This window comes from Pelobates fuscus, chromosome 6 (genome assembly GCF_036172605.1).
Source record: "Pelobates fuscus isolate aPelFus1 chromosome 6, aPelFus1.pri, whole genome shotgun sequence".
Classification (NCBI taxonomy): Eukaryota; Metazoa; Chordata; class Amphibia; order Anura; family Pelobatidae; genus Pelobates; species Pelobates fuscus.
Window position 1 is genome coordinate 88,551,868 of NC_086322.1, and position 26,458 is coordinate 88,578,325.

At 46.3% G+C, this 26,458-nt stretch overlaps 7 protein-coding genes across 7 annotated transcripts; 4 read left to right on the plus strand and 3 right to left on the minus strand.

Moving 5' to 3' along the window:
* Positions 1-1,644: 1,644 nt before the first annotated feature.
* LOC134566077 (uncharacterized) lies at positions 1,645-19,155 on the minus strand. Its single transcript, XM_063425787.1, has 4 exons — positions 18,753-19,155; positions 18,067-18,128; positions 4,374-4,606; positions 1,645-2,056 (listed from the first exon to the last, which is right to left on the minus strand). The coding sequence occupies exons 1-4, from the start codon at positions 19,153-19,155 to the stop codon at positions 1,645-1,647; spliced, it is 1,110 nt and encodes a 369-aa protein (XP_063281857.1).
* Positions 2,781-3,092, plus strand: LOC134615432 (histone H4). Its single transcript, XM_063459951.1, has one exon. The coding sequence runs from the start codon at positions 2,781-2,783 to the stop codon at positions 3,090-3,092; it is 312 nt and encodes a 103-aa protein (XP_063316021.1).
* Positions 4,370-4,750, minus strand: LOC134615431 (histone H2B 1.1). The gene has a single exon (XM_063459950.1). The coding sequence runs from the start codon at positions 4,748-4,750 to the stop codon at positions 4,370-4,372; it is 381 nt and encodes a 126-aa protein (XP_063316020.1).
* On the plus strand, positions 5,051-5,443 carry LOC134615430 (histone H2A type 2-B). Its single transcript, XM_063459949.1, has one exon. The coding sequence runs from the start codon at positions 5,051-5,053 to the stop codon at positions 5,441-5,443; it is 393 nt and encodes a 130-aa protein (XP_063316019.1).
* Positions 19,156-19,880: 725 nt separating the features above from the next.
* LOC134615436 (histone H4) lies at positions 19,881-20,192 on the plus strand. The gene has a single exon (XM_063459954.1). It carries the CDS (start codon positions 19,881-19,883, stop codon positions 20,190-20,192), a length of 312 nt encoding a protein of 103 aa, XP_063316024.1.
* A 1,277-nt stretch (positions 20,193-21,469) lies between these two features.
* Positions 21,470-21,850, minus strand: LOC134615435 (histone H2B 1.1). Its single transcript, XM_063459953.1, has one exon. The coding sequence runs from the start codon at positions 21,848-21,850 to the stop codon at positions 21,470-21,472; it is 381 nt and encodes a 126-aa protein (XP_063316023.1).
* Positions 21,851-22,145: 295 nt separating this feature from the next.
* On the plus strand, positions 22,146-22,538 carry LOC134615433 (histone H2A type 2-B). The gene has a single exon (XM_063459952.1). It carries the CDS (start codon positions 22,146-22,148, stop codon positions 22,536-22,538), a length of 393 nt encoding a protein of 130 aa, XP_063316022.1.
* The last annotated feature ends 3,920 nt before the right edge of the window (positions 22,539-26,458 follow it).

A 26,458-nucleotide genomic window follows, 5' to 3' on the forward strand; every position in this document is an offset into this window, starting at 1 on the left:
GCCTGCCTCCTTCGGTTCCTGGTTGATTCTTCACCTCATGACAGATTTTCGGAAATGTCAGCTCCCGTTCCCTGCATACACTAGGAAGACCGAACTGTTCTCCATTTTAGATGCTGGACCTTTCTGATGTTTTCACTCCGACCATGTAAGTAAACTCCCATTTACCTGGCTTTCTACGGTCTTCTTAGACCCCGTGAACTTACCACTACTACCATAACCAACCTACAATAATGCCTCAGGAGGTCTCACCTAGTTAATTTGGGAGACTATTATGTACTTACACTTCCTCACACTCGAACTACACATACTCTGTTCATACCACAACCACTACAGAACCTAGACATATTTTTCATACTATGTCCATGTAAGTCATGCTCTTCCTGTTGTTGATTGTAATAAATTCTAGTCTGTATCTTTTTGGCCCTCTTTATTTACAGGCCTACTGCTACGTCGGTTCCGGCACACCTCAACCAACTTTTCCTCTTCTTACACATTGCTCTCCTTACACTCTTGCCTCTGCCTTTTTATGCCCCTACCACAAATGTGAAGGCTTGGCCTGCAGTTGTGGGATGGGCATGGTCCCCTATTTAAGCTCACTACTCACCTCCACCTGTCCCGTTCGTTTCTTAGTGTTGCTTGACCCCACCCTCCTCTCCCTTTTATACTTTTCTCTATTCATTACTTGGTAGGCCCTCTTTATTTACAGGTCTACTGCTACGTTCCCCGCACACCTCAACCGACTTTTCCTCTTCTTACACATTGCTACACAGTCATACTCTCCTTACACTCTTGCCTGGGCCTTTTTATGCCCCTACCACAAGTATAAAACGAACAAGGGAACGTTGGAAAGTATAATACTGAAACTTAAATAAAATAAATAAAAAAATTTAAAAAAATATATACAAAATTAGGTTTCTAATAAACATGTTTTCCTGGTAGGATAATCAAAATCAAATACACATTCACCTTATCAGTGGCTGGAATGGCACACAGTAACATAGTATCAAATTGTAACAAGTATGCCATACCTTCAAAAACAAAAGAAACAAAGGATCTATTAAAGCATATGCCGACAAATCTTTTAAAGATTTTCCCGTGTGGTTTTCAAAATGAACGTAGGAAGTTGGAAAGCAGAATACTGAAATTGACATTGAAAATAAAAAAATAAAAAGCGATTTAGGTTCTTATAAACTTGGTAAGATTCTTCGTTTTTTCCTGCTTTCATTATTTATACATTTTCTGATGCACATTTAAACAGCTACGAATCTCTCAAAAATGTTAGGATTCTGACTGAAACTGGGAATTGGGGTGGGTGGAGAGAGAGAAAATGATTATCTAGCTCCAAGGAGAAAAAAAAAAAGCAATATACATATATAAATCATAGAAAATGGGATGAATGGTTCTGTTTTTAGGTATAATTATTTCCAAGTGCTTGTATTATTGTTAATGTACTTTATTATGCCTCACAGCAGGACCTGTTTGCTAGTAAAGTGCAGGAGATTAGCCAATAGAAATAAAGAACATAGTCCTGGATAATAAAGGGTGCGGGAGGAAGGGATTGACAAGCTCGTTTGGTTGAAGACATAGTGGCTCTGAAAAGAGCCTTTGGTTGGAGAAATGAAGAGATTGGTCAGGAGAATGGCATTAAGCGCGCTCTCCTCTAATCCTGCGAGCCAGCTGGATGTCTTTGGGCATGATGGTCACTCTCTTGGCGTGGATGGCACACAGGTTGGTATCCTCGAAGAGGCCAACCAGGTAAGCCTCGCTAGCCTCTTGCAAGGCCATGACAGCAGAGCTCTGGAAGCGCAGGTCGGTTTTGAAGTCCTGGGCGATCTCACGGACCAGGCGCTGGAAGGGCAGTTTGCGGATCAGCAGCTCAGTGGATTTCTGATAGCGACGGATTTCCCGAAGAGCTACCGTGCCAGGGCGGTAACGGTGAGGTTTCTTGACACCACCGGTAGCGGGAGCGCTTTTCCTGGCAGCCTTGGTGGCCAGCTGCTTCCTGGGAGCCTTCCCTCCGGTGGATTTACGGGCTGTCTGCTTAGTACGGGCCATTCTGTCAAACTGAGCGTCTCACCTACCACAAGGTTATCAGGAGCTATGGCTAGAAAGCCGCGAGCCCGAGTTCTTTATAGATGAAAGATGGATATGATTGGACACAATGTACCACGCCCCTAACTCTGATAGGAGAGAGACGCTGCCACTTGGAGACAAAAGTGTAGATTGAAATACTGAGCACAACGCATGCTCTTTCAATGTTACACTGCCATCTAGTGGCCATGTATAGGTACTGCGTTAATTGATTAATTACATAATTCGATCCAGAACTAAGAGATACTATGTGTAATACATACAATCAGTGTAAAAATTAAAAGATTATAATTATGTCTTTAGCTAAATAATTTATCGAGACATATTTACTTTTAATCTCTTTACCTGCATTCCGTGCTATTACAGGATTTGTCTATTATGTATGAAGCAAAGGGAAGGAAAATGAAACATTTTATCAGTAAATGCAGTCTGCACTGAATACTTGCCGGAGCTGCAAATTCGAATACGGTAGAAACCTTTCCCGCTGGCGTTTTTTTTTCTCTAGTTCAAAAATGACTATTCAGCAAATCACCGCAAAGCACAACCTCCTGCATCAGCCAATCAACGACAAGAGCCGCCCAGTGACGGTTTGATTTGTCTATCAGTTCCCCACTCGGTCGTCTCAAGAGACATATAAGAGAAGGCAGCCGTGTTGGGAGCATTCATTGTTCCACTTGTCTCAGCTCAGAATGTCTGGTCGCGGTAAAGGAGGGAAAGGGCTCGGTAAAGGTGGTGCCAAGCGGCACAGGAAGGTGCTCCGTGATAACATCCAGGGGATCACTAAACCGGCTATCCGCCGTTTGGCTCGCAGAGGAGGTGTCAAGCGAATCTCCGGCCTCATTTACGAGGAGACTCGAGGAGTGCTGAAAGTCTTCCTGGAGAACGTTATCCGCGATGCCGTCACATACACCGAGCACGCCAAGAGGAAGACGGTCACCGCCATGGACGTGGTGTACGCGCTGAAACGCCAGGGCCGCACTCTCTACGGTTTCGGAGGTTAAACGTTTCGGCTGATGTTCGATAATTCATTCAAACCAAAGGCTCTTTTCAGAGCCGCCCACTCCTTCCCTCATAAGGCTATAATTCCACCAGGATGGCTCGGCTGTCTCAATGCTCCCTACAACATATTGGAGAACGAGAAATTACAGAGTAGCCTTCCGGTAACACAAACTCCAATGTGTTTCCTATCCATATAATGTTGCCTTATGTTTCCCCGAATATCCTGCTTCGTTTTCTGTTTGAATGCAATGCTCTCATAAAACATGAAATAAGGGCATTGGAGGCTGAGAGGGTTAAAGTCTTCCTTGTTAGTAAGACTAGAATCCTCTCTGCACTAAACTGCAGTCAGTATGTGATCTAAAACGGCCGGAGAGAAAAGCTGCTGTGATCGAAGCAGCCATTCCCGCTTTTTATATGGAAAACATGCTGCATACTGACTTTATACACCTCGAAACAGACCTAAAACTAGACATTCTATACTGTGATAATTGTAGTTTGAGGAATCATTAGAATTCTCTAAGCATCACAGTCCATACAAATTATATGGCAGTCGTTTCCACCTGAGTATGAAAGGGTTAAACTATATGCATTTTATCATCACAAAATACTGCTTAATGAAACTGCAATCAGTATGTGGCCAGGAAATGGCGGGAGAGGAAAGTGGAAGAACAAAAAGCTGCTGTGACAGAGCCAGCAGGGGGACTATATCGTGCAGGATTTAAACTTCGCCATTTTGTAACCGACTTTCCCGCTTTAAAAACGCCATGCAGAGAACGCTGAATGTATAAATTTGGTAATAAATACATTATAAGAGGGAAACAGACCCACCAAACTCCTAATTTTAATTTATAAAGTATTCATTGAGATTGATATTGCTGGTTTGATCCATGATATGTATTAAACAAAAAGTAACCATTGCAATCTGTATACACGAGATGGCAGCATTGTATAATTTGTGAGAGAGGAGTGTGAATGGAAACACGTTTCATGTGTAAGCTAGATTGATACATTATAATAGTTTCAGGCTGTTGTATCTTTTAGTATACTTTATAACCAGCAGAATAAATGTTACACTATAGGTTCTGCCATTGAGAGTGTTTTACAATTTATTTTAGCTTGAAGAAGATTTCAAAATTGAAATAGTGTAACGCGACAATCGATTACTTTTTACATTTCGCACATAGAGAATACTCTCGTAATATAGTCACAGCTCTCTCGTGGATTGTGTGGGTGGCTCTTAGAAGAGCCTTTGTGTTATTAGAGTTTGGGTGACGGGTCTTTACTTGGCGCTGGTGTACTTGGTCACTGCCTTGGTGCCCTCAGACACGGCGTGTTTGGCCAGCTCTCCGGGCAGTAAGAGCCGTACAGCGGTCTGGATCTCCCGGGAGGTGATGGTGGAGCGCTTGTTATAGTGAGCCAGACGGGAGGCTTCCCCTGCGATGCGCTCGAAGATATCATTGACAAAGGAGTTCATGATCCCCATGGCCTTGGAGGAGATACCGGTGTCGGGGTGGACCTGTTTCAGCACCTTGTACACGTAGATGGCATAGCTCTCCTTCCTGCTCTTTCTGCGCTTCTTCCCATCCTTCTTCTGGGTCTTGGTCACGGCTTTTTTAGAGCCCTTCTTGGGTGCGGGAGCGGACTTGGCTGGTTCAGGCATGATGATCAGAGAAATCTTACGAAATTTCCAACAGAATAAGGAACACGTTCCCCAGCTGCTCTATATATAGAAGCCCTGGCAGTAAAGCCTGACCTGTGTGCATTTTCTATTGGTTCGTTCAGTAAGAGCATTGAGCATGGAACGCGGTAACCTACAGCGATTGGTTACTTTCTGAGTCGGACGCTGATTGGTGGCTTTAAAATGCAACCAATTAGATTAGAGCTCGCGGTATCTGAGATGGTATAAATAGCCGTGCAGGGGGCGCCAAGGTCTAGACGATAATTCGATTTCGTTTTGAAAATGTCAGGAAGAGGCAAACAGGGCGGCAAAGTCAGGGCTAAAGCCAAGACCCGATCATCCAGAGCAGGTCTGCAGTTCCCAGTCGGCCGTGTCCACAGGCTGCTCAGAAAGGGCAATTATGCCGAGCGGGTTGGAGCCGGAGCTCCGGTCTATCTGGCTGCAGTGCTGGAGTATCTGACCGCCGAGATCCTGGAACTGGCTGGGAATGCAGCCCGAGACAACAAGAAGACCCGCATCATCCCCCGCCATCTGCAGCTCGCTGTGCGCAACGACGAGGAGCTCAACAAACTGCTCGGAGGGGTCACCATAGCCCAGGGTGGGGTATTGCCCAATATCCAGGCTGTTTTACTGCCCAAGAAAACCGACAGCCACAAGCCAGCCAAGAGCAAGTAACTCCACTGTCCCTCAGCTCCCAAACTTACACAAAGGCTCTTTTAAGAGCCACCCACAATCCCCAGAAAGAGCTCACACTGATATATGACTGTATGGAGGTGATCACTGTCTTGCTACATTCTTATACGGTTATTCACTACAGTGACACGTCAAAGGGAATTTAGTATTTAAGGGTCTAATACCTCTTTTTTACAGTCTCTGTAATTCGGCTAACGAACTAAGTGATGCTTTTCAAATTTCCATTAAAACACACCTAGCGGACTTTCCCTTTCTAACCATTGCTATTACTACTTGTTATACACTGGGGAGTCTTTAGTGAAACACAAGAAATCGATCAAAAGCGGATTAATAGTTAAGTCACTATTGTGAACAATAGGAAAGTGCTGCATATCATTATAAGGTGGAAGGAAGTAAAGACTCCAATCCATCCCGATTTTCACACATCGGTAGATTCAATTAAACTTGAGATCTTTTGGGGTTTTTTTGCCTCAATTTTATAATTCAGGTTTTAGTGAATGAGCATGCCTCTCTTTCTACTGGTAATGCAAAAGAGGGCGGCAAATTCCAATTTCAAGTGACTTCCAATCATGCCACAAAAAAAAAAATCTCAACTCCAAAGCCAGTCAGATTTCTCCTAGGTGGGATTTAGTCACACCATATGGCCATGTGGGGGTCCTCTCCTGCTTCAAAATAAGCCAGTATGCCATACGGTGTAACTAAATTCCGTATTGCCAAGATAGGTCTAAGTAAGTAGTATTGTAAGATTTCATGCTGTATTTTGGGATGTGCTCTCCTTCACATGTACAAACCTTTTGGAAATGTATTACTGTTCTGCTTTAATTGTACTACGTTGTTTATTTTGTTTTCCATATTTCTAAACACTAAAAATATAGATGAACCAAAAACCCTCTCCCCTCCCCCTTTAAAAAAAAATAAATAAATATATATTTATTCTTGATGTGGTATCATTCAAGTAAGACACATAAAGTCATAGCTTTCCCATATTTTGTAAATTCTAGTAGGCTTAAATTTGTATACTTTCATATCACTAGAAATGAGGCAAATCTAATCAACATGAGGTTGAGGGTCAATCATCAAAGCCTGGGCCTCCTCCCTATTTTCTTCTCCCTTGCACAGTGGGTCAGCTAACTGCCTCCATCCACACATCAGGACATGCATGCACACATTCACACGGCAAGGGATTTTATATACCACTCGAGATAATATTCTCAAAGCCAAGCGACTTTTTCTAAAAATGGTTTTCACTGAGACCTCATTGTGGGGCTGGACTATTCACGGTCCACAGACCCAACCCATGGGCAGCCTAGATTTCCTTTAAAACAGCCTTCTGTCCTCTAGGTAAGCCCACTGGTGCAAAATGGTAGAGGAGGGGTAGTCTCAATTAGGGTCACTACAGGCCACCTTTCCCACACCTGGCTTACACACAGGTTCCCTCGCCCACAGGCCATCATTCCCAGCTATTTAAATACCCTCCCTCTCACAGGAAAAGTACAACATTAACTTTCACAAGGTAAGTACAAAAGAAAAAATGCATTACTGTAAAACCAAAAATAAAAGCAGGTTGTGTCAAATAGACAGTGTGTCTGGGAAAACAAACAGCCCCAATGCAACCCATATGCCAGGCCGGGTGGTTTATAGAGGGTCTTGGCTCTTCTCCTCACCACCTCGTCTCAGACTGATTACGGCTTTGGGTGGATCTACATTCACCCTCGATAGTCGTAGAGGCGTCAATTGAAGGGTGCAAGTGACTCTCCAGCCGACAGTGTTGACACAGAATCTCCTTGAGGCACCCACCACCAGAGTACCTGCATCTTCGCCACTCCATCAGGACGGAGAATGGCAAATCATCAAATATTTTATTTATTTTTTAAATTCTTTATTTTTGTTGAGGCATGTGATTATGGGGGTACAGAAAAAAGAGAGGGAGACGTTCAAGAGTTGTACAGGATGGGGTCGTCATAACATATTGACAAAGTCTCCTATGATTATCAACCTCATTTTATATATATATAGTAACATGCTGTGGCTAAATACTGTTATCTCTTGCTTTAATACTGTAATCTCTCGCATTGATACTGTTTCCTCTCGCTTTAATATTGTTATCTCTCGCTTTAATACTGTTATCTCTCGCCTTAATACGGTTATCTCTCGCTTTAATACGGTTATCTCTCGCTTTAATACGGTTGTCTTCTCGACTTAATACTGTCAACGTATAGTAGCTTACATGCAAGGCTGTACTCGGTTGGGACAGGTTAATTATTAAACGTTAGGTTACATGCTAGACAGACATATTATATAATAAAGACCACTGACTACCAATTGTATTGTAGTCAAGGATAGCTATAACAAAATGAGGGTATGTTAGGCTAGGTGATATACAGTGCTCTGCATTAATGTTAGGTACACACAAATATATGTATATTAACAGCCGCATAGTTACTCTTTCAGGAGATGGAATAACGCTTGTGAGTACACTTTTGATGGGCAGTCAGTGGTCGCCTGCCAAGGGACCCCCCTAAATATATCTCGAAGCATTTAAATAAAAGGGGATATAAGGACTGCTATGGTAGTTATAGTCCCGATGTGTGTCATGTTCGTATGGTGGCAGTCCCTGTATGGGCGATCCAGACGAGTGTCTGTCTTAGGCGGGAAAAGAGTCCCTGTTGCCGTGCCGATCATCGTGTACAGTATGGTGGCTGTAGGTGGTTAATCCGCGTTCGTTGGCCCGCATGCAGTGTGGAAGGTAAGGTTAAGTTGTTGTCCCTCTGTAGTGAGGCTAGTGGGGTATGAGGATGTGCTCGCCTGTTCCTGCTTGGCGTCCTTCGGCAGTCCGTCCTTGAGAAGTCAGAAGGGAGGGTGCCTCAGTCAGCCCTCGGGCATGGATAGCTGGGCATGCAGTCTCCGCCATTTTAAAGGTGGACTCTGCGCTCTGTGGTCTCTTGTGAAGGTGCCGCTTCTAGCCGGTGCTGCCCGCAAGTTTATTCTGTGCAGGGGGAGCGGTGTGGGTCGCTTCTGAGCCTCACTGCCGGTTTTGGTGCCAGCATCCTTGGTCTCCGCCATCTTGCACGCTGCGCTTTGGTGCTGGATCCAGGCGGCCCTGCTGCTGCTCCCGGGATGGTCGGGGCATGCGGGGGTGGGGACCGGGATCACCCCCCCGGTCCATGGGGGGGGGGGAAAGGGGCCACAGCTCCACGGGTCTGGCTCGTGTCTGAGCACCGATGAGCAGGATAGCGGGGCAGCGACCGTCTGCCCCACTCACCGCCGGAGTAGGCCTCGTTGATGCCAGTGAGGATTCATCCCCCAGGGGACTGAAACCGGTCGGGCCAGCCTCACCCTGGGTCCGGTACTCTCCACCCGATGTGTTTCACTGATTTTTGTCAACTTTTTATGCCAAAATAAACTGATTGCTTGTTCTTCCGTTGTAAATTTCGGGAGCTGGTCTGACATGCGACCATCTCGCTCGGCGGCCTGGCCCTGCCCCCATCATCAAATATTTTAATATGAAAGTCCTCCATATCAACAGTGGAGTGGGCATCTGGGCCCACTGTTTCTTGTGCCCCTCAGGACCAGATATTTTTATGTCGATGTTGTGCTTCCAGTGATGGTACTGTGCGGTTAAGCCTCTGGACCTGTTGGGAGATCTTATCGTTTGTGTATGGGTCACAGTCAGTAGTCCCTCTCGTTCCTCCTCTCGGTATTTAACGTCGCTAATGAGTCGATTCAGGCTGCCTATTTCAGTTTGCTTTCTGCTAGGTCTGCTTTCCTAACCGCTTGTAGATCCTACAGGAGCTTTTCAATGTTCCCTTTAGCGGAGGGTGATGTGGCGGTATACCCTCTCGAGAATGGGTTACTACCGCCTGTGGTCGCCCCTTCCTAGTTGTGCCCAGTCCTAGAGTGATTATAGCTGCAAACCAGTGATTATAGTATTTTGCAGGAAGGCAAGCGTGGTATCACCCAAACACTAGTCGAGACTTAGGGAAGGGTAAACAAGAACTGTTTATTGTAGGAAAGATACAAAGTATTTATGCACAGGCATCGCTGTGTCTGGGAGATAATGGTATCTCCCGGACACAGGAAGCCGAACACACAAAAAACCCAAAACTCACCCAATACAGTAACACAACCCCATGCCATACATCACCAAATAGCTCCTGGTCCCAGCTATAATCCCTGCAAATAGCGGGGCGATCGGATGTACAGAGCCAGAGAAATCATCATATAAAGTCTGGGCTTAACACTCTGTACATTCTCACAAATAGTTCCACTTGGTTTAGGCCTGTAGAGTCAAACTACACGCCTAAACCATGCAGCAACCAATCAGCACTCACAGAGGGGAGGAGTTACAAGCTAAGCCCTTGAGGGCTCGCCGACCAATCGTGATAAATGGCGCAAACAAGTTTGAATGGCAGCTCCTTCTCCTATTGGTTGGCATGGATTTCCCAACCCAAGGTAAGCTTACCCCCAAGGGTACAATTCAGCTCCCATGGAGTTATGAAAAAAATATTGTGCAATAGCGGAATTGACTTCCGCATGGCTGATTCAGGGCAGTTGCCCGATGTGCATGACATAATGGAAGTCAAATTGAGACAGAAATGTTCCATCTAGTGATTTGCTGCCGCATTCACGGCTTGCCAACTACTCGCGATGTAGCCCCGCTTTCTAGTCGCATGTCTCTGCACCCTCATCAAGTGGCTCTGCTGCTCCTTCACAATGTCACTGTCCCATTGTCCACACTGTCACTGTCCCACACTGTCAGACTACTCCCTCTCCCACAATATAACTGCCCCAAGTTGTCACACTGCCCCCTCCATCACATTGTCACTGTCCCATTGCCCACAGTGTCACTGTCCCACTGCCCCACACTGTTAGACTACTCCCTCCCCCACAATGTCACTTACCCAAGCTGTCACACTGCCGCCTCCAAACACACACTGTCCCCTCCACCACAATGTCACAGGCCCCAAGCTGTCGCACTGCCAACTCCCAACATACACTGTCACGCTGCCCCCTCCACCACAATGTCACTGCCGCAAGCTGTCACACTGCCACTCCCAACACACACTGTCCCCTACACCACAATGTCACTGCCCCACTCCTACAATGTCATTGTCCCACACTGTCACACTGCCTCACACTGTCATTGCCCCACACTATCAGACTACTCCCTCCCCCACAATGGCACTGCCCCAAGTTTTCACACTACCCCCTCACACACACTGTCACACTACACCCTCCACATACTGTCACTGCCTCCCTCGGCCCCACACCCCACTACCTCAACCCTATAACCCCCAGCCCTCCACACAGCACCCCATGGCTACCACAGTAGAGCCACATCGCACCAACCCTCGCTGTTTACCCTTGTAAACAGCCCAGGCATTACAGGAACAACTGCCCCCAGCAAATCCGGATGGAGTGGAACTGACCCCCATCTAACCAGCCCTGAGCCGGAGCCCACTGTGAAGAGGGAAACCGTTACGGGGGTGGTCCAGGCGCAACCCAGGAAATTTGGCCAGTGCTTCATGAGATGGCCCCGGTACAAGCTGTGGAGGACAGCCATGCCGAGCATAGGCAAGTTGTCAAAATAAATGGCAAGGAGGCTCAGGGGCTAAGAGACACGAGGGGCACTCTGACCCTAGTACAGCCGCACCAGGTTAGCACCACGGCAAATACCGGCCGGACTGTGGCTGGTAGAGTCGCCGGCGGAGCCATCAATACACAGAGGTCGGCATCATGCAAGACTTACCGGCAGAGGTGTGAATACATACACACACACACACACAGATTTCTGAATGCACACAGGCGTTGCTGAATGCACACAGGCTGATTTATACACGTACACACAGACTGCTGAGTCCATACACACAGACATACAGACATACAGACTGCTGAGTCCATACACACACACACAGACATACAGACTGCTGAGTACAGACACAGACTGCTGAGTCCATATACACACACAGACTGCTGAGTCCATACACAGACACACACACACACAGACTGCTGAGTCCATACACAGACACACACACACACACACATACTGCTGATTCCATACACACACACAGACTGCTGAGTCCATACACACACACACAGACATACAGACTGCTGAGTCCATACACACACACACAGACATACAGACTGCTGAGTACAGACACAGACTGCTGAGTCCATATACACACACAGACTGCTGAGTCCATACACAGACACACACACACAGACTGCTGAGTCCATACACAGACACACACACACACACACACATACTGCTGATTCCATACACACACACAGACTGCTGAGTCCACACACACACACACACATACACAGACTGCTGAGTCCATACACCCACAGACTGCTGAGTCCATACACCCACAGACTGCTGAATCCATACACACGCACAGACTGCTGAGTCCATACACCCACAGACACACAGGCTGCTGAGTCCATACACAGGCAGAGACTGCTGAGTCCATAAACACACACACACACACACACAGATTGTTGAGTCTTTACACACATACAGACTGCTGAGTTCATACACACACACAGACTGCTGAGTCCATACACACACACACAAACACACACACACAGACTGCTGAGTCCTTACACACACACAGACTGCTGAGTAGGACTGCCATCAGAAATTTTAGGGCCCCTGACACAGATCAAGATCTGGGCCCCCGGGGCCAGCACCAAGTCCGCCCACAAGGATGAAGTGTGTGTGTATAGTGGATGTAGAATGTGTGTCATGGATGCAGTGTGTATAGTGGATGTAGAATGTGTGTAGTGGATGCGGTATTTGTGTCATGGATGCAGTGTGTATAGTGGATGCAGTATGTGTGTCATGGATGCAGTGTGTATAGTGGATGCAGATTGTACATTTAGTGTAATGTATGTAATGTTTGTATGCATGCATTAGATGCAGAGTGTGTGTGTAGTGAATGTAGGTGTGTATAGTGAATGCAGAGTGTGTGTTTTTGTAGTGGATGTAGTGTGTATAGTGAATGTAGTGTGTATAGTGAATGTAGTGTGTTTGTAGTGAGTGCAAAGTGTGTTTAGTAAATGTAAAATGCAACTAGTGAGTGCAACGTGTGTATAGTGAATGCAGTGTGTGTGTGTTTGTGTGTAGTGCAAAGTGTGTTTAATGAATGTAGTGTGTGTGTGTGTGTAGTACCGAGCGTGTTTAGTAAATGTAGTGTGTAGTGAGTGAAATGTGTGTGTATAGTGAATGTAGTGTGTGTGTGTGTAGTGCAAAGTGTGCTTAGTGAATGTAGTGCAAAGTGTGTTTAGTGAATGTAGTGTGTGTGTAGGGCAGAGTGTGTTTAGTGAATGTAGTGTGAGTATGTGTAGTGCAGAATGTGTTTAGTGAATGTAGTGTGTGTAGTGCAAAATGTGTATAGTGAATGTAGTGTGTGTGTGTAGAGCAAAATGTGTATAGTGAATGTAGTGTGTAGCGCAAAGTGTGTTTAGTGAATGTAGTGTGTGTGTAGTGCACAGTGTGTTTAGTAAATGTAGTGTTTGTAGTGAGTGCAGAGTGTGTTTAGTGAATGTAGTGTATGTGTAGTGCAGAGTATGTTTAGTGAATGTAGTGTGTGTGTGTGTGTGTAGTGCAGAGTGTGTTTAGTGAATGTAGTGTGTGTGTAGTGCAGAGTGTGTTTAGTGAACCTAGTATGTGTGTGTGTGTAGTATTTTTTTTATTTGTGTGTGTATATTTCAATTTTATTCCCCCCTCCCTGGTTCTTACCATGCCAGGGAGGGGGGAGATCGCATTCCCTGTTGGTCCAGTGGCATGGTGGAGGGTGCCAGCCGCGGTACATTGAAGAGGGGGCCCAGCAACACACACTGTCTTCCTTTCCAGCTCCCCTCTGACTAACTCTCGCGAGACAGGCCTGCGTGCTGTGCGCTCTGGCGGCCGCAGGAAAGTTAGACAGAGAGCAGCTGGAAAGGAGGACAGAGTGTGCTGCTTTGCCCCCCTCTGCAATGTACAGGTAGCAGGGCGCCCTCTGTGCACGTATATATAGCGAAAATCGCTAGATATATATATGTGCACATAATGAATGTGGGGCTCGGGCCCCCCAGGACCGCCGGGCCCATGACAACCGTTATGGTTGTCATGCCCTGATGGCGGCCCTGCTGCTGAGTCCAAACACACACACACACACACACACACAGACTGCTGAGTCCAAACACACACACAGACTGCTGAGTCCATACACACATACACACACACACAGACTGATGAGTCCATACACATTCTGCTGAGTCCATACACACACACACACACACACAGACGGCTGAGTCCATACACACACACACACACACAGACTGCTGAGTCCATACACACACACACACACACAGACTGCTGAGTCTATACACACACACACGCACACACACAGACTGCTGAGTCCATATACACATACACACACACACAGACTGATGAGTCCATACACAGACTGCTGAGTCCATACACACATACACACACACACACAGACTGATGAGTCCATACACAGACTGCTGAGTCCATACACACACACACACACACACAGACTGCTGAGTCCATACACACACACACACAGACTGCTGAGTCCATACACACACACACACAGACTGCTGAGTCTATACACACACACACAGACTGCTGAGTCCATACACACACACACAGACTGCTGAGTCCATACACACACACACACGCACACACACAGACTGCTGAGTCCATATACACACGCACACACACAGACTGCTGAGTCCATACACACACACACTCAGACTGCTGAGCCCACACACACACACACACACACACACACAGACTGCTGAGTCCATACACACACACACAAGCTTCCTCACTAGCAGAGACACACACACACCTGAGCACATCAAGCCTACCTGTTGCTGGGGGTCAGACACTCAGACATCTTCTGGCCTTTGCAGAGCAGCAGCATGGGCTGCTGCTTAACGGCAGGGGCGGGGCTTATTTTCGGGAGGTGGGGCTTCATTTGGGGCGCGGCCTGTGCCGGGGAGCCTGTCAGTGCTCCCTCCGGCCACAGACAGCCCCCAGCACCGCTCCAGCTCCTCTCTCCTGCATACCCTCGGGCTGTCACACACTGTTACAGCCCGAGGGAATCGAATTTAAACACATGGACAGCAGGTTGCTGGCATTTGAGGGGGCCCAAGGGGGGGCACAGCATGATGTAGGGGGGGGGCATGCCCACCCCCAGCGACACCACTGTAGCCTGTTGCGGCTAAGGCTTTCTTCAGCGCGGCCAGTGACACACCTCCGAAACTCAAGAAGTATGAACGCAGTCACTGAGTGCTATATCCACATGATCCCACTTGCTTGCCCGCATGGCTTTCACGTTCCCCTGTGGGGGATCGCCCTACCTGCTCCTAAAGGAGCCATAATCACTAGCCAGGGAAGCTGGCCAGGCATGAGGCTCCTGGATCCTCCCTGGACAGTGATTATGGCTCCTTCAGGAGCAGGTAGGGCGTTCCCCTGCAGGGGAACCTGAAAACTATGCAGGCATTCAAGTGGTCACATGTGGGTATGGCGCCCTTTCTACCCATTTGCCGGCGAAACACCTCCCCTCCCTGAGTGCCAATTGGTGCAAATTGGTTCATGGCCTTTCTCCTGATTGGCCATCACGTGGTTGAGATGCAAAGTTTGAATCCACCGGACAAAATCAAGTGATTCTGTGGAGCTATTTTCGGGTATGTACAGAGTCTCAAGCCCAGACTTTGTACGATGATTTCTCGGGCTCTGCACATCCGATAGCTCCGCTATTTGCAGGGATCATAGCTGAGACCAGGCGCTATTGTATGGCATGTAGGGTTGTGTTACTGTACAGTGTGTATTTTTGTGGTTTTGGTGTGGTAGGCTTCCTGTGTCTTGAGATACCATTATCTCCGAGAGACAGCGACGCTTGGGCGGGCTTATGTTTTCATGTTGCTAGGGGTCTGTGCATAAAGACTGTGTATCTTGCCTGAAATAAACAGGGTTTTTTTCGCCCTTCACTAGGTCTCGAATAGTGTTTGGGTGATACCACGATTGCCCTTCTGCAAGCGGCTATAATCACTGGCTAGCAGCTCTAATCCCTCTAGGGCTGGGCACAACATGGAAGGAGCGACCACAGGCAGTAGTAACCCATCCTCGAGAGTATACCGCTACACCACTCTCAACAACATTCAGACGTCTATGAGGCAGGTGTTTGTTAATACCCCAAAAGAGGCGTTTTTTGACGGGGTTTGTCAGCAACGGGGCCGTGCCACCGGCTGCTTTTGGTCTTCAAGCTCCTGAAATATTGTGCAATCACCTTCGTTATTATTATTGTTAAGGGTTCCTAGGCTATTGTCGCCGTTCTGTACAATGGCATGGGCAGTTCCCTCTTTCTACTGCCAATACCTCTCCCTATACAACCAAACATTCTGCAAGCACTCCCTGCTGCTCTATAGCATTGTCTTCCTACCTTTGAGTCATCAGAAATAATCTTATGTCCAAGATGCATTATCTTGCCCTTATCCACATTCAATGTCAGTTGCCACAACTTTGACCATTTTTCTAGTTTACCTATACCATTTGCCATTTTGCTTATCCCTCCTGGAACATTAACCCTGTTACATATCTTAGTAGTGTCAGCAAAAAGATATATCTTCTGCAATATCACTAATAAAAATATTAAAGAGAATGGGTCCAGGTACAGATCCCTGAGGTACCCAACTGGTGACAAGCCCATGCTCGAATATACTCCATTAACTACAACCCTCTGTTGCCTGTCACTCAGCCACTGCCTTGCCCATTCAACAATATTGGAATCCAAACTTCAAGATTTCAGTTTATGGACAAGCCTTCTATGTGCAACAGTGTCAAAATCCTTACTGAAATCTAGGTAAGCAATGTCTACTGCACCACCCTGATCTATTAATTTAGTAACCCAATACACGTTCTATTTCCTAGTTCCCTCTGTACGGCCTGACCACCTGGTTTCTGACGTGCTTACTCCACACTCCAGGTACGGTCTGCCTTACGTTGCTGCCTCATACCTCCCCTACGTTTTTGTTACATGTTTTCCCCAGGTACGTCCTGTCTCGCACTTCGCCCCCCACCTAGTCTAGATGTGGCTGGCTGTCAGAGTCTTAGGTGTCCAATAGAGGTTATCTCCCCCTGGCTTTCTTAGCCTTAGGTTAGTGGTCCCGCGACGCCAACACCCATCCTCATACTCGGAGGTACTACGCCCCTCGGGCCAAATCATAGTTAGTTGCCTCGCATGTGGCATAGAGAGGGCCTACCCTGTCACTCCCATTCTGTCTTATGCTTTACTGGTCACCGAGAGGCTGACACCCCGCCACAACGTTCAGTGGCCACGAAATCCCCTCGCGTCAACGCATAGATAGAGTCTCTCAAGCCGCTTGGCATCTAGCAGGGCCTCACCTGTCACCAACTTAGTTTTAATTGTTTCGCCGCCTTGCGGCACTAGCAAGCTGGCCAGCTCACACTGGTCCTACACTTACTCTGGTCCTTTTTCTTGCTCTGATTTCTCGCTTCTTTCTTTTAGCATGGATCAAGTACCGGAAGGTGGCGAACACTTGTTACTGCCCGACACTCCGGCCAGGTCTGGTACTCCATCTCGCAGGGGAGATTCTGCCACGCCTGCCTCCTTCGGTTCCTGGTTGATTCTTCACCTCATGACAGATTTTCGGAAATGTCAGCTCCCGTTCCCTGCATACACTAGGAAGACTGAACTGTTCTCCATTTTAGATGCTGGACCTTTCTGATGTTTTCACTCCGACCATGTAAGAAAACTCCCATTTACCTGGCTTTCTACGGTCTTCTTAGACCCCGTGAACTTACCACTACTACCATAACCAACCTACAGTAATGCCTCAGGAGGTCTCACCTAGTTAATTTGGGAGACTATTATGTACTTACACTTCCTCACACTCGAACTACACATACTCTGTTCATACCACAACCACTACAGAACCTAGACATATTTTTCATACTATGTCCATGTAAGTCATGCTCTTCCTGTTGTTGATTGTAATAAATTCTAGTCTGTATCTTTTTGGCCCTCTTTATTTACAGGCCTACTGCTACGTCGGTTCCGGCACACCTCAACCAACTTTTCCTCTTCTTACACATTGCTCTCCTTACACTCTTGCCTCTGCCTTTTTATGCCCCTACCACAAATGTGAAGGCTTGGCCTGCAGTTGTGGGATGGGCATGGTCCCCTATTTAAGCTCACTACTCACCTCCACCTGTCCCGTTCGTTTCTTAGTGTTGCTTGACCCCACCCTCCTCTCCCTTTTATACTTTTCTCTATTCATTACTTGGTAGGCCCTCTTTATTTACAGGTCTACTGCTACGTTCCCCGCACACCTCAACCGACTTTTCCTCTTCTTACACATTGCTACACAGTCATACTCTCCTTACACTCTTGCCTGGGCCTTTTTATGCCCCTACCACAAGTATAAAACGAACAAGGGAACGTTGGAAAGTATAATACTGAAACTTAAATAAAATAAATAAAAAAATTTAAAAAAATATATACAAAATTAGGTTTCTAATAAACATGTTTTCCTGGTAGGATAATCAAAATCAAATACACATTCACCTTATCAGTGGCTGGAATGGCACACAGTAACATAGTATCAAATTGTAACAAGTATGCCATACCTTCAAAAACAAAAGAAACAAAGGATCTATTAAAGCATATGCCGACAAATCTTTTAAAGATTTTCCCGTGTGGTTTTCAAAATGAACGTAGGAAGTTGGAAAGCAGAATACTGAAATTGACATTGAAAATAAAAAAATAAAAAGCGATTTAGGTTCTTATAAACTTGGTAAGATTCTTCGTTTTTTCCTGCTTTCATTATTTATACATTTTCTGATGCACATTTAAACAGCTACGAATCTCTCAAAAATGTTAGGATTCTGACTGAAACTGGGAATTGGGGTGGGTGGAGAGAGAGAAAATGATTATCTAGCTCCAAGGAGAAAAAAAAAAAGCAATATACATATATAAATCATAGAAAATGGGATGAATGGTTCTGTTTTTAGGTATAATTATTTCCAAGTGCTTGTATTATTGTTAATGTACTTTATTATGCCTCACAGCAGGACCTGTTTGCTAGTAAAGTGCAGGAGATTAGCCAATAGAAATAAAGAACATAGTCCTGGATAATAAAGGGTGCGGGAGGAAGGGATTGACAAGCTCGTTTGGTTGAAGACATAGTGGCTCTGAAAAGAGCCTTTGGTTGGAGAAATGAAGAGATTGGTCAGGAGAATGGCATTAAGCGCGCTCTCCTCTAATCCTGCGAGCCAGCTGGATGTCTTTGGGCATGATGGTCACTCTCTTGGCGTGGATGGCACACAGGTTGGTATCCTCGAAGAGGCCAACCAGGTAAGCCTCGCTAGCCTCTTGCAAGGCCATGACAGCAGAGCTCTGGAAGCGCAGGTCGGTTTTGAAGTCCTGGGCGATCTCACGGACCAGGCGCTGGAAGGGCAGTTTGCGGATCAGCAGCTCAGTGGATTTCTGATAGCGACGGATTTCCCGAAGAGCTACCGTGCCAGGGCGGTAACGGTGAGGTTTCTTGACACCACCGGTAGCGGGAGCGCTTTTCCTGGCAGCCTTGGTGGCCAGCTGCTTCCTGGGAGCCTTCCCTCCGGTGGATTTACGGGCTGTCTGCTTAGTACGGGCCATTCTGTCAAACTGAGCGTCTCACCTACCACAAGGTTATCAGGAGCTATGGCTAGAAAGCCGCGAGCCCGAGTTCTTTATAGATGAAAGATGGATATGATTGGACACAATGTACCACGCCCCTAACTCTGATAGGAGAGAGACGCTGCCACTTGGAGACAAAAGTGTAGATTGAAATACTGAGCACAACGCATGCTCTTTCAATGTTACACTGCCATCTAGTGGCCATGTATAGGTACTGCGTTAATTGATTAATTACATAATTCGATCCAGAACTAAGAGATACTATGTGTAATACATACAATCAGTGTAAAAATTAAAAGATTATAATTATGTCTTTAGCTAAATAATTTATCGAGACATATTTACTTTTAATCTCTTTACCTGCATTCCGTGCTATTACAGGATTTGTCTATTATGTATGAAGCAAAGGGAAGGAAAATGAAACATTTTATCAGTAAATGCAGTCTGCACTGAATACTTGCCGGAGCTGCAAATTCGAATACGGTAGAAACCTTTCCCGCTGGCGTTTTTTTTTCTCTAGTTCAAAAATGACTATTCAGCAAATCACCGCAAAGCACAACCTCCTGCATCAGCCAATCAACGACAAGAGCCGCCCAGTGACGGTTTGATTTGTCTATCAGTTCCCCACTCGGTCGTCTCAAGAGACATATAAGAGAAGGCAGCCGTGTTGGGAGCATTCATTGTTCCACTTGTCTCAGCTCAGAATGTCTGGTCGCGGTAAAGGAGGGAAAGGGCTCGGTAAAGGTGGTGCCAAGCGGCACAGGAAGGTGCTCCGTGATAACATCCAGGGGATCACTAAACCGGCTATCCGCCGTTTGGCTCGCAGAGGAGGTGTCAAGCGAATCTCCGGCCTCATTTACGAGGAGACTCGAGGAGTGCTGAAAGTCTTCCTGGAGAACGTTATCCGCGATGCCGTCACATACACCGAGCACGCCAAGAGGAAGACGGTCACCGCCATGGACGTGGTGTACGCGCTGAAACGCCAGGGCCGCACTCTCTACGGTTTCGGAGGTTAAACGTTTCGGCTGATGTTCGATAATTCATTCAAACCAAAGGCTCTTTTCAGAGCCGCCCACTCCTTCCCTCATAAGGCTATAATTCCACCAGGATGGCTCGGCTGTCTCAATGCTCCCTACAACATATTGGAGAACGAGAAATTACAGAGTAGCCTTCCGGTAACACAAACTCCAATGTGTTTCCTATCCATATAATGTTGCCTTATGTTTCCCCGAATATCCTGCTTCGTTTTCTGTTTGAATGCAATGCTCTCATAAAACATGAAATAAGGGCATTGGAGGCTGAGAGGGTTAAAGTCTTCCTTGTTAGTAAGACTAGAATCCTCTCTGCACTAAACTGCAGTCAGTATGTGATCTAAAACGGCCGGAGAGAAAAGCTGCTGTGATCGAAGCAGCCATTCCCGCTTTTTATATGGAAAACATGCTGCATACTGACTTTATACACCTCGAAACAGACCTAAAACTAGACATTCTATACTGTGATAATTATAGTTTGAGGAATCATTAGAATTCTCTAAGCATCACAGTCCATACAAATTATATGGCAGTCGTTTCCACCTGAGTATGAAAGGGTTAAACTATATGCATTTTATCATCACAAAATACTGCTTAATGAAACTGCAATCAGTATGTGGCCAGGAAATGGCGGGAGAGGAAAGTGGAAGAACAAAAAGCTGCTGTGACAGAGCCAGCAGGGGGACTATATCGTGCAGGATTTAAACTTCGCCATTTTGTAACCGACTTTCCCGCTTTAAAAACGCCATGCAGAGAACGCTGAATGTATAAATTTGGTAATAAATACATTATAAGAGGGAAACAGACCCACCAAACTCCTAATTTTAATTTATAAAGTATTCATTGAGATTGATATTGCTGGTTTGATCCATGATATGTATTAAACAAAAAGTAACCATTGCAATCTGTATACACGAGATGGCAGCATTGTATAATTTGTGAGAGAGGAGTGTGAATGGAAACACGTTTCATGTGTAAGCTAGATTGATACATTATAATAGTTTCAGGCTGTTGTATCTTTTAGTATACTTTATAACCAGCAGAATAAATGTTACACTATAGGTTCTGCCATTGAGAGTGTTTTACAATTTATTTTAGCTTGAAGAAGATTTCAAAATTGAAATAGTGTAACGCGACAATCGATTACTTTTTACATTTCGCACATAGAGAATACTCTCGTAATATAGTCACAGCTCTCTCGTGGATTGTGTGGGTGGCTCTTAGAAGAGCCTTTGTGTTATTAGAGTTTGGGTGACGGGTCTTTACTTGGCGCTGGTGTACTTGGTCACTGCCTTGGTGCCCTCAGACACGGCGTGTTTGGCCAGCTCTCCGGGCAGTAAGAGCCGTACAGCGGTCTGGATCTCCCGGGAGGTGATGGTGGAGCGCTTGTTATAGTGAGCCAGACGGGAGGCTTCCCCTGCGATGCGCTCGAAGATATCATTGACAAAGGAGTTCATGATCCCCATGGCCTTGGAGGAGATACCGGTGTCGGGGTGGACCTGTTTCAGCACCTTGTACACGTAGATGGCATAGCTCTCCTTCCTGCTCTTTCTGCGCTTCTTCCCATCCTTCTTCTGGGTCTTGGTCACGGCTTTTTTAGAGCCCTTCTTGGGTGCGGGAGCGGACTTGGCTGGTTCAGGCATGATGATCAGAGAAATCTTACGAAATTTCCAACAGAATAAGGAACACGTTCCCCAGCTGCTCTATATATAGAAGCCCTGGCAGTAAAGCCTGACCTGTGTGCATTTTCTATTGGTTCGTTCAGTAAGAGCATTGAGCATGGAACGCGGTAACCTACAGCGATTGGTTACTTTCTGAGTCGGACGCTGATTGGTGGCTTTAAAATGCAACCGATTAGAGCTCGCGGTATCTGAGATGGTATAAATAGCCGTGCAGGGGGCGCCAAGGTCTAGACGATAATTCGATTTCGTTTTGAAAATGTCAGGAAGAGGCAAACAGGGTGGCAAAGTCAGGGCTAAAGCCAAGACCCGATCATCCAGAGCAGGTCTGCAGTTCCCAGTCGGCCGTGTCCACAGGCTGCTCAGAAAGGGCAATTATGCCGAGCGGGTTGGAGCCGGAGCTCCGGTCTATCTGGCTGCAGTGCTGGAGTATCTGACCGCCGAGATCCTGGAACTGGCTGGGAATGCAGCCCGAGACAACAAGAAGACCCGCATCATCCCCCGCCATCTGCAGCTCGCTGTGCGCAACGACGAGGAGCTCAACAAACTGCTCGGAGGGGTCACCATAGCCCAGGGTGGGGTATTGCCCAATATCCAGGCTGTTTTACTGCCCAAGAAAACCGACAGCCACAAGCCAGCCAAGAGCAAGTAACTCCACTGTCCCTCAGCTCCCAAACTTACACAAAGGCTCTTTTAAGAGCCACCCACAATCCCCAGAAAGAGCTCACACTGATATATGACTGTATGGAGGTGATCACTGTCTTGCTACATTCTTATACGGTTATTCACTACAGTGACACGTCAAAGGGAATTTAGTATTTAAGGGTCTAATACCTCTTTTTTTACAGTCTCTGTAATTCGGCTAACGAACTAAGTGATGCTTTTCAAATTTCCATTAAAACACACCTAGCGGACTTTCCCTTTCTAACCATTGCTATTACTACTTGTTATACACTGGGGAGTCTTTAGTGAAACACAAGAAATCGATCAAAAGCGGATTAATAGTTAAGTCACTATTGTGAACAATAGGAAAGTGCTGCATATCATTATAAGGTGGAAGGAAGTAAAGACTCCAATCCATCCCGATTTTCACACATCGGTAGATTCAATTAAACTTGAGATCTTTTGGGGTTTTTTTGCCTCAATTTTATAATTCAGGTTTTAGTGAATGAGCATGCCTCTCTTTCTACTGGTAATGCAAAAGAGGGCGGCAAATTCCAATTTCAAGTGACTTCCAATCATGCCACAAAAAAAAAAATCTCAACTCCAAAGCCAGTCAGATTTCTCCTAGGTGGGATTTAGTCACACCATATGGCCATGTGGGGGTCCTCTCCTGCTTCAAAATAAGCCAGTATGCCATACGGTGTAACTAAATTCCGTATTGCCAAGATAGGTCTAAGTAAGTAGTATTGTAAGATTTCATGCTGTATTTTGGGATGTGCTCTCCTTCACATGTACAAACCTTTTGGAAATGTATTACTGTTCTGCTTTAATTGTACTACGTTGTTTATTTTGTTTTCCATATTTCTAAACACTAAAAATATAGATGAACCAAAAACCCTCTCCCCTCCCCCTTTAAAAAAAAATAAATAAATATATATTTATTCTTGATGTGGTATCATTCAAGTAAGACACATAAAGTCATAGCTTTCCCATATTTTGTAAATTCTAGTAGGCTTAAATTTGTATACTTTCATATCACTAGAAATGAGGCAAATCTAATCAACATGAGGTTGAGGGTCAATCATCAAAGCCTGGGCCTCCTCCCTATTTTCTTCTCCCTTGCACAGTGGGTCAGCTAACTGCCTCCATCCACACATCAGGACATGCATGCACACATTCACACGGCAAGGGATTTTATATACCACTCGAGATAATATTCTCAAAGCCAAGCGACTTTTTCTAAAAATGGTTTTCACTGAGACCTCATTGTGGGGCTGGACTATTCACGGTCCACAGACCCAACCCATGGGCAGCCTAGATTTCCTTTAAAACAGCCTTCTGTCCTCTAGGTAAGCCCACTGGTGCAAAATGGTAGAGGAGGGGTAGTCTCAATTAGGGTCACTACAGGCCACCTTTCCCACACCTGGCTTACACACAGGTTCCCTCGCCCACAGGCCATCATTCCCAGCTATTTAAATACCCTCCCTCTCACAGGAAAAGTACAACATTAACTTTCACAAGGTAAGTACAAAAGAAAAAATGCATTACTGTAAAACCAAAAATAAAAGCAGGTTGTGTCAAATAGACAGTGTGTCTGGGAAAACAAACAGCCCCAATGCAACCCATATGCCAGGCCGGGTGGTTTATAGAGGGTCTTGGCTCTTCTCCTCACCACCTCGTCTCAGACTGATTACGGCTTTGGGTGGATCTACATTCACCCTCGATAGTCGTAGAGGCGTCAATTGAAGGGTGCAAGTGACTCTCCAGCCGACAGTGTTGACACAGAATCTCCTTGAGGCACCCACCACCAGAGTACCTGCATCTTCGCCACTCCATCAGGACGGAGAATGGCAAATCATCAAATATTTTATTTATTTTTTAAATTCTTTATTTTTGTTGAGGCATGTGATTATGGGGGTACAGAAAAAAGAGAGGGAGACGTTCAAGAGTTGTACAGGATGGGGTCGTCATAACATATTGACAAAGTCTCCTATGATTATCAACCTCATTTTATATATATATAGTAACATGCTGTGGCTAAATACTGTTATCTCTTGCTTTAATACTGTAATCTCTCGCATTGATACTGTTTCCTCTCGCTTTAATATTGTTATCTCTCGCTTTAATACTGTTATCTCTCGCCTTAATACGGTTATCTCTCGCTTTAATACGGTTATCTCTCGCTTTAATACGGTTGTCTTCTCGACTTAATACTGTCAACGTATAGTAGCTTACATGCAAGGCTGTACTCGGTTGGGACAGGTTAATTATTAAACGTTAGGTTACATGCTAGACAGACATATTATATAATAAAGACCACTGACTACCAATTGTATTGTAGTCAAGGATAGCTATAACAAAATGAGGGTATGTTAGGCTAGGTGATATACAGTGCTCTGCATTAATGTTAGGTACACACAAATATATGTATATTAACAGCCGCATAGTTACTCTTTCAGGAGATGGAATTACCCTTGTGAGTACACTTTTGATGGGCAGTCAGTGGTCGCCTGCCAAGGGACCCCCCTAAATATATCTCGAAGCATTTAAATAAAAGGGGATATAAGGACTGCTATGGTAGTTATAGTCCCGATGTGTGTCATGTTCGTATGGTGGCAGTCCCTGTATGGGCGATCCAGACGAGTGTCTGTCTTAGGCGGGAAAAGAGTCCCTGTTGCCGTGCCGATCATCGTGTACAGTATGGTGGCTGTAGGTGGTTAATCCGCGTTCGTTGGCCCGCATGCAGTGTGGAAGGTAAGGTTAAGTTGTTGTCCCTCTGTAGTGAGGCTAGTGGGGTATGAGGATGTGCTCGCCTGTTCCTGCTTGGCGTCCTTCGGCAGTCCGTCCTTGAGAAGTCAGAAGGGAGGGTGCCTCAGTCAGCCCTCGGGCATGGATAGCTGGGCATGCAGTCTCCGCCATTTTAAAGGTGGACTCTGCGCTCTGTGGTCTCTTGTGAAGGTGCCGCTTCTAGCCGGTGCTGCCCGCAAGTTTATTCTGTGCAGGGGGAGCGGTGTGGGTCGCTTCTGAGCCTCACTGCCGGTTTTGGTGCCAGCATCCTTGGTCTCCGCCATCTTGCACGCTGCGCTTTGGTGCTGGATCCAGGCGGCCCTGCTGCTGCTCCCGGGATGGTCGGGGCATGCGGGGGTGGGGACCGGGATCACCCCCCCGGTCCATGGGGGGGGGGAACGGGGCCAAAGCTCCACGGGTCTGGCTCCTGTCTGAGCACCGATGAGCAGGATAGCGGGGCAGCGACCGTCTGCCCCACTCACCGCCGGAGTAGGCCTCGTTGATGCCAGTGAGGATTCATCCCCCAGGGGACTGAAACCGGTCGGGCCAGCCTCACCCTGGGTCCGGTACTCTCCACCCGATGTGTTTCACTGATTTTTGTCAACTTTTTATGCCAAAATAAACTGATTGCTTGTTCTTCCGTTGTAAATTTCGGGAGCTGGTCTGACATGCGACCATCTCGCTCGGCGGCCTGGCCCTGCCCCCATCATCAAATATTTTAATATGAAAGTCCTCCATATCAACAGTGGAGTGGGCATCTGGGCCCACTGTTTCTTGTGCCCCTCAGGACCAGATATTTTTATGTCGATGTTGTGCTTCCAGTGATGGTACTGTGCGGTTAAGCCTCTGGACCTGTTGGGAGATCTTATCGTTTGTGTATGGGTCACAGTCAGTAGTCCCTCTCGTTCCTCCTCTCGGTATTTAACGTCGCTAATGAGTCGATTCAGGCTGCCTATTTCAGTTTGCTTTCTGCTAGGTCTGCTTTCCTAACCGCTTGTAGATCCTACAGGAGCTTTTCAATGTTCCCTTTAGCGGAGGGTGATGTGGCGGTATACCCTCTCGAGAATGGGTTACTACCGCCTGTGGTCGCCCCTTCCTAGTTGTGCCCAGTCCTAGAGTGAT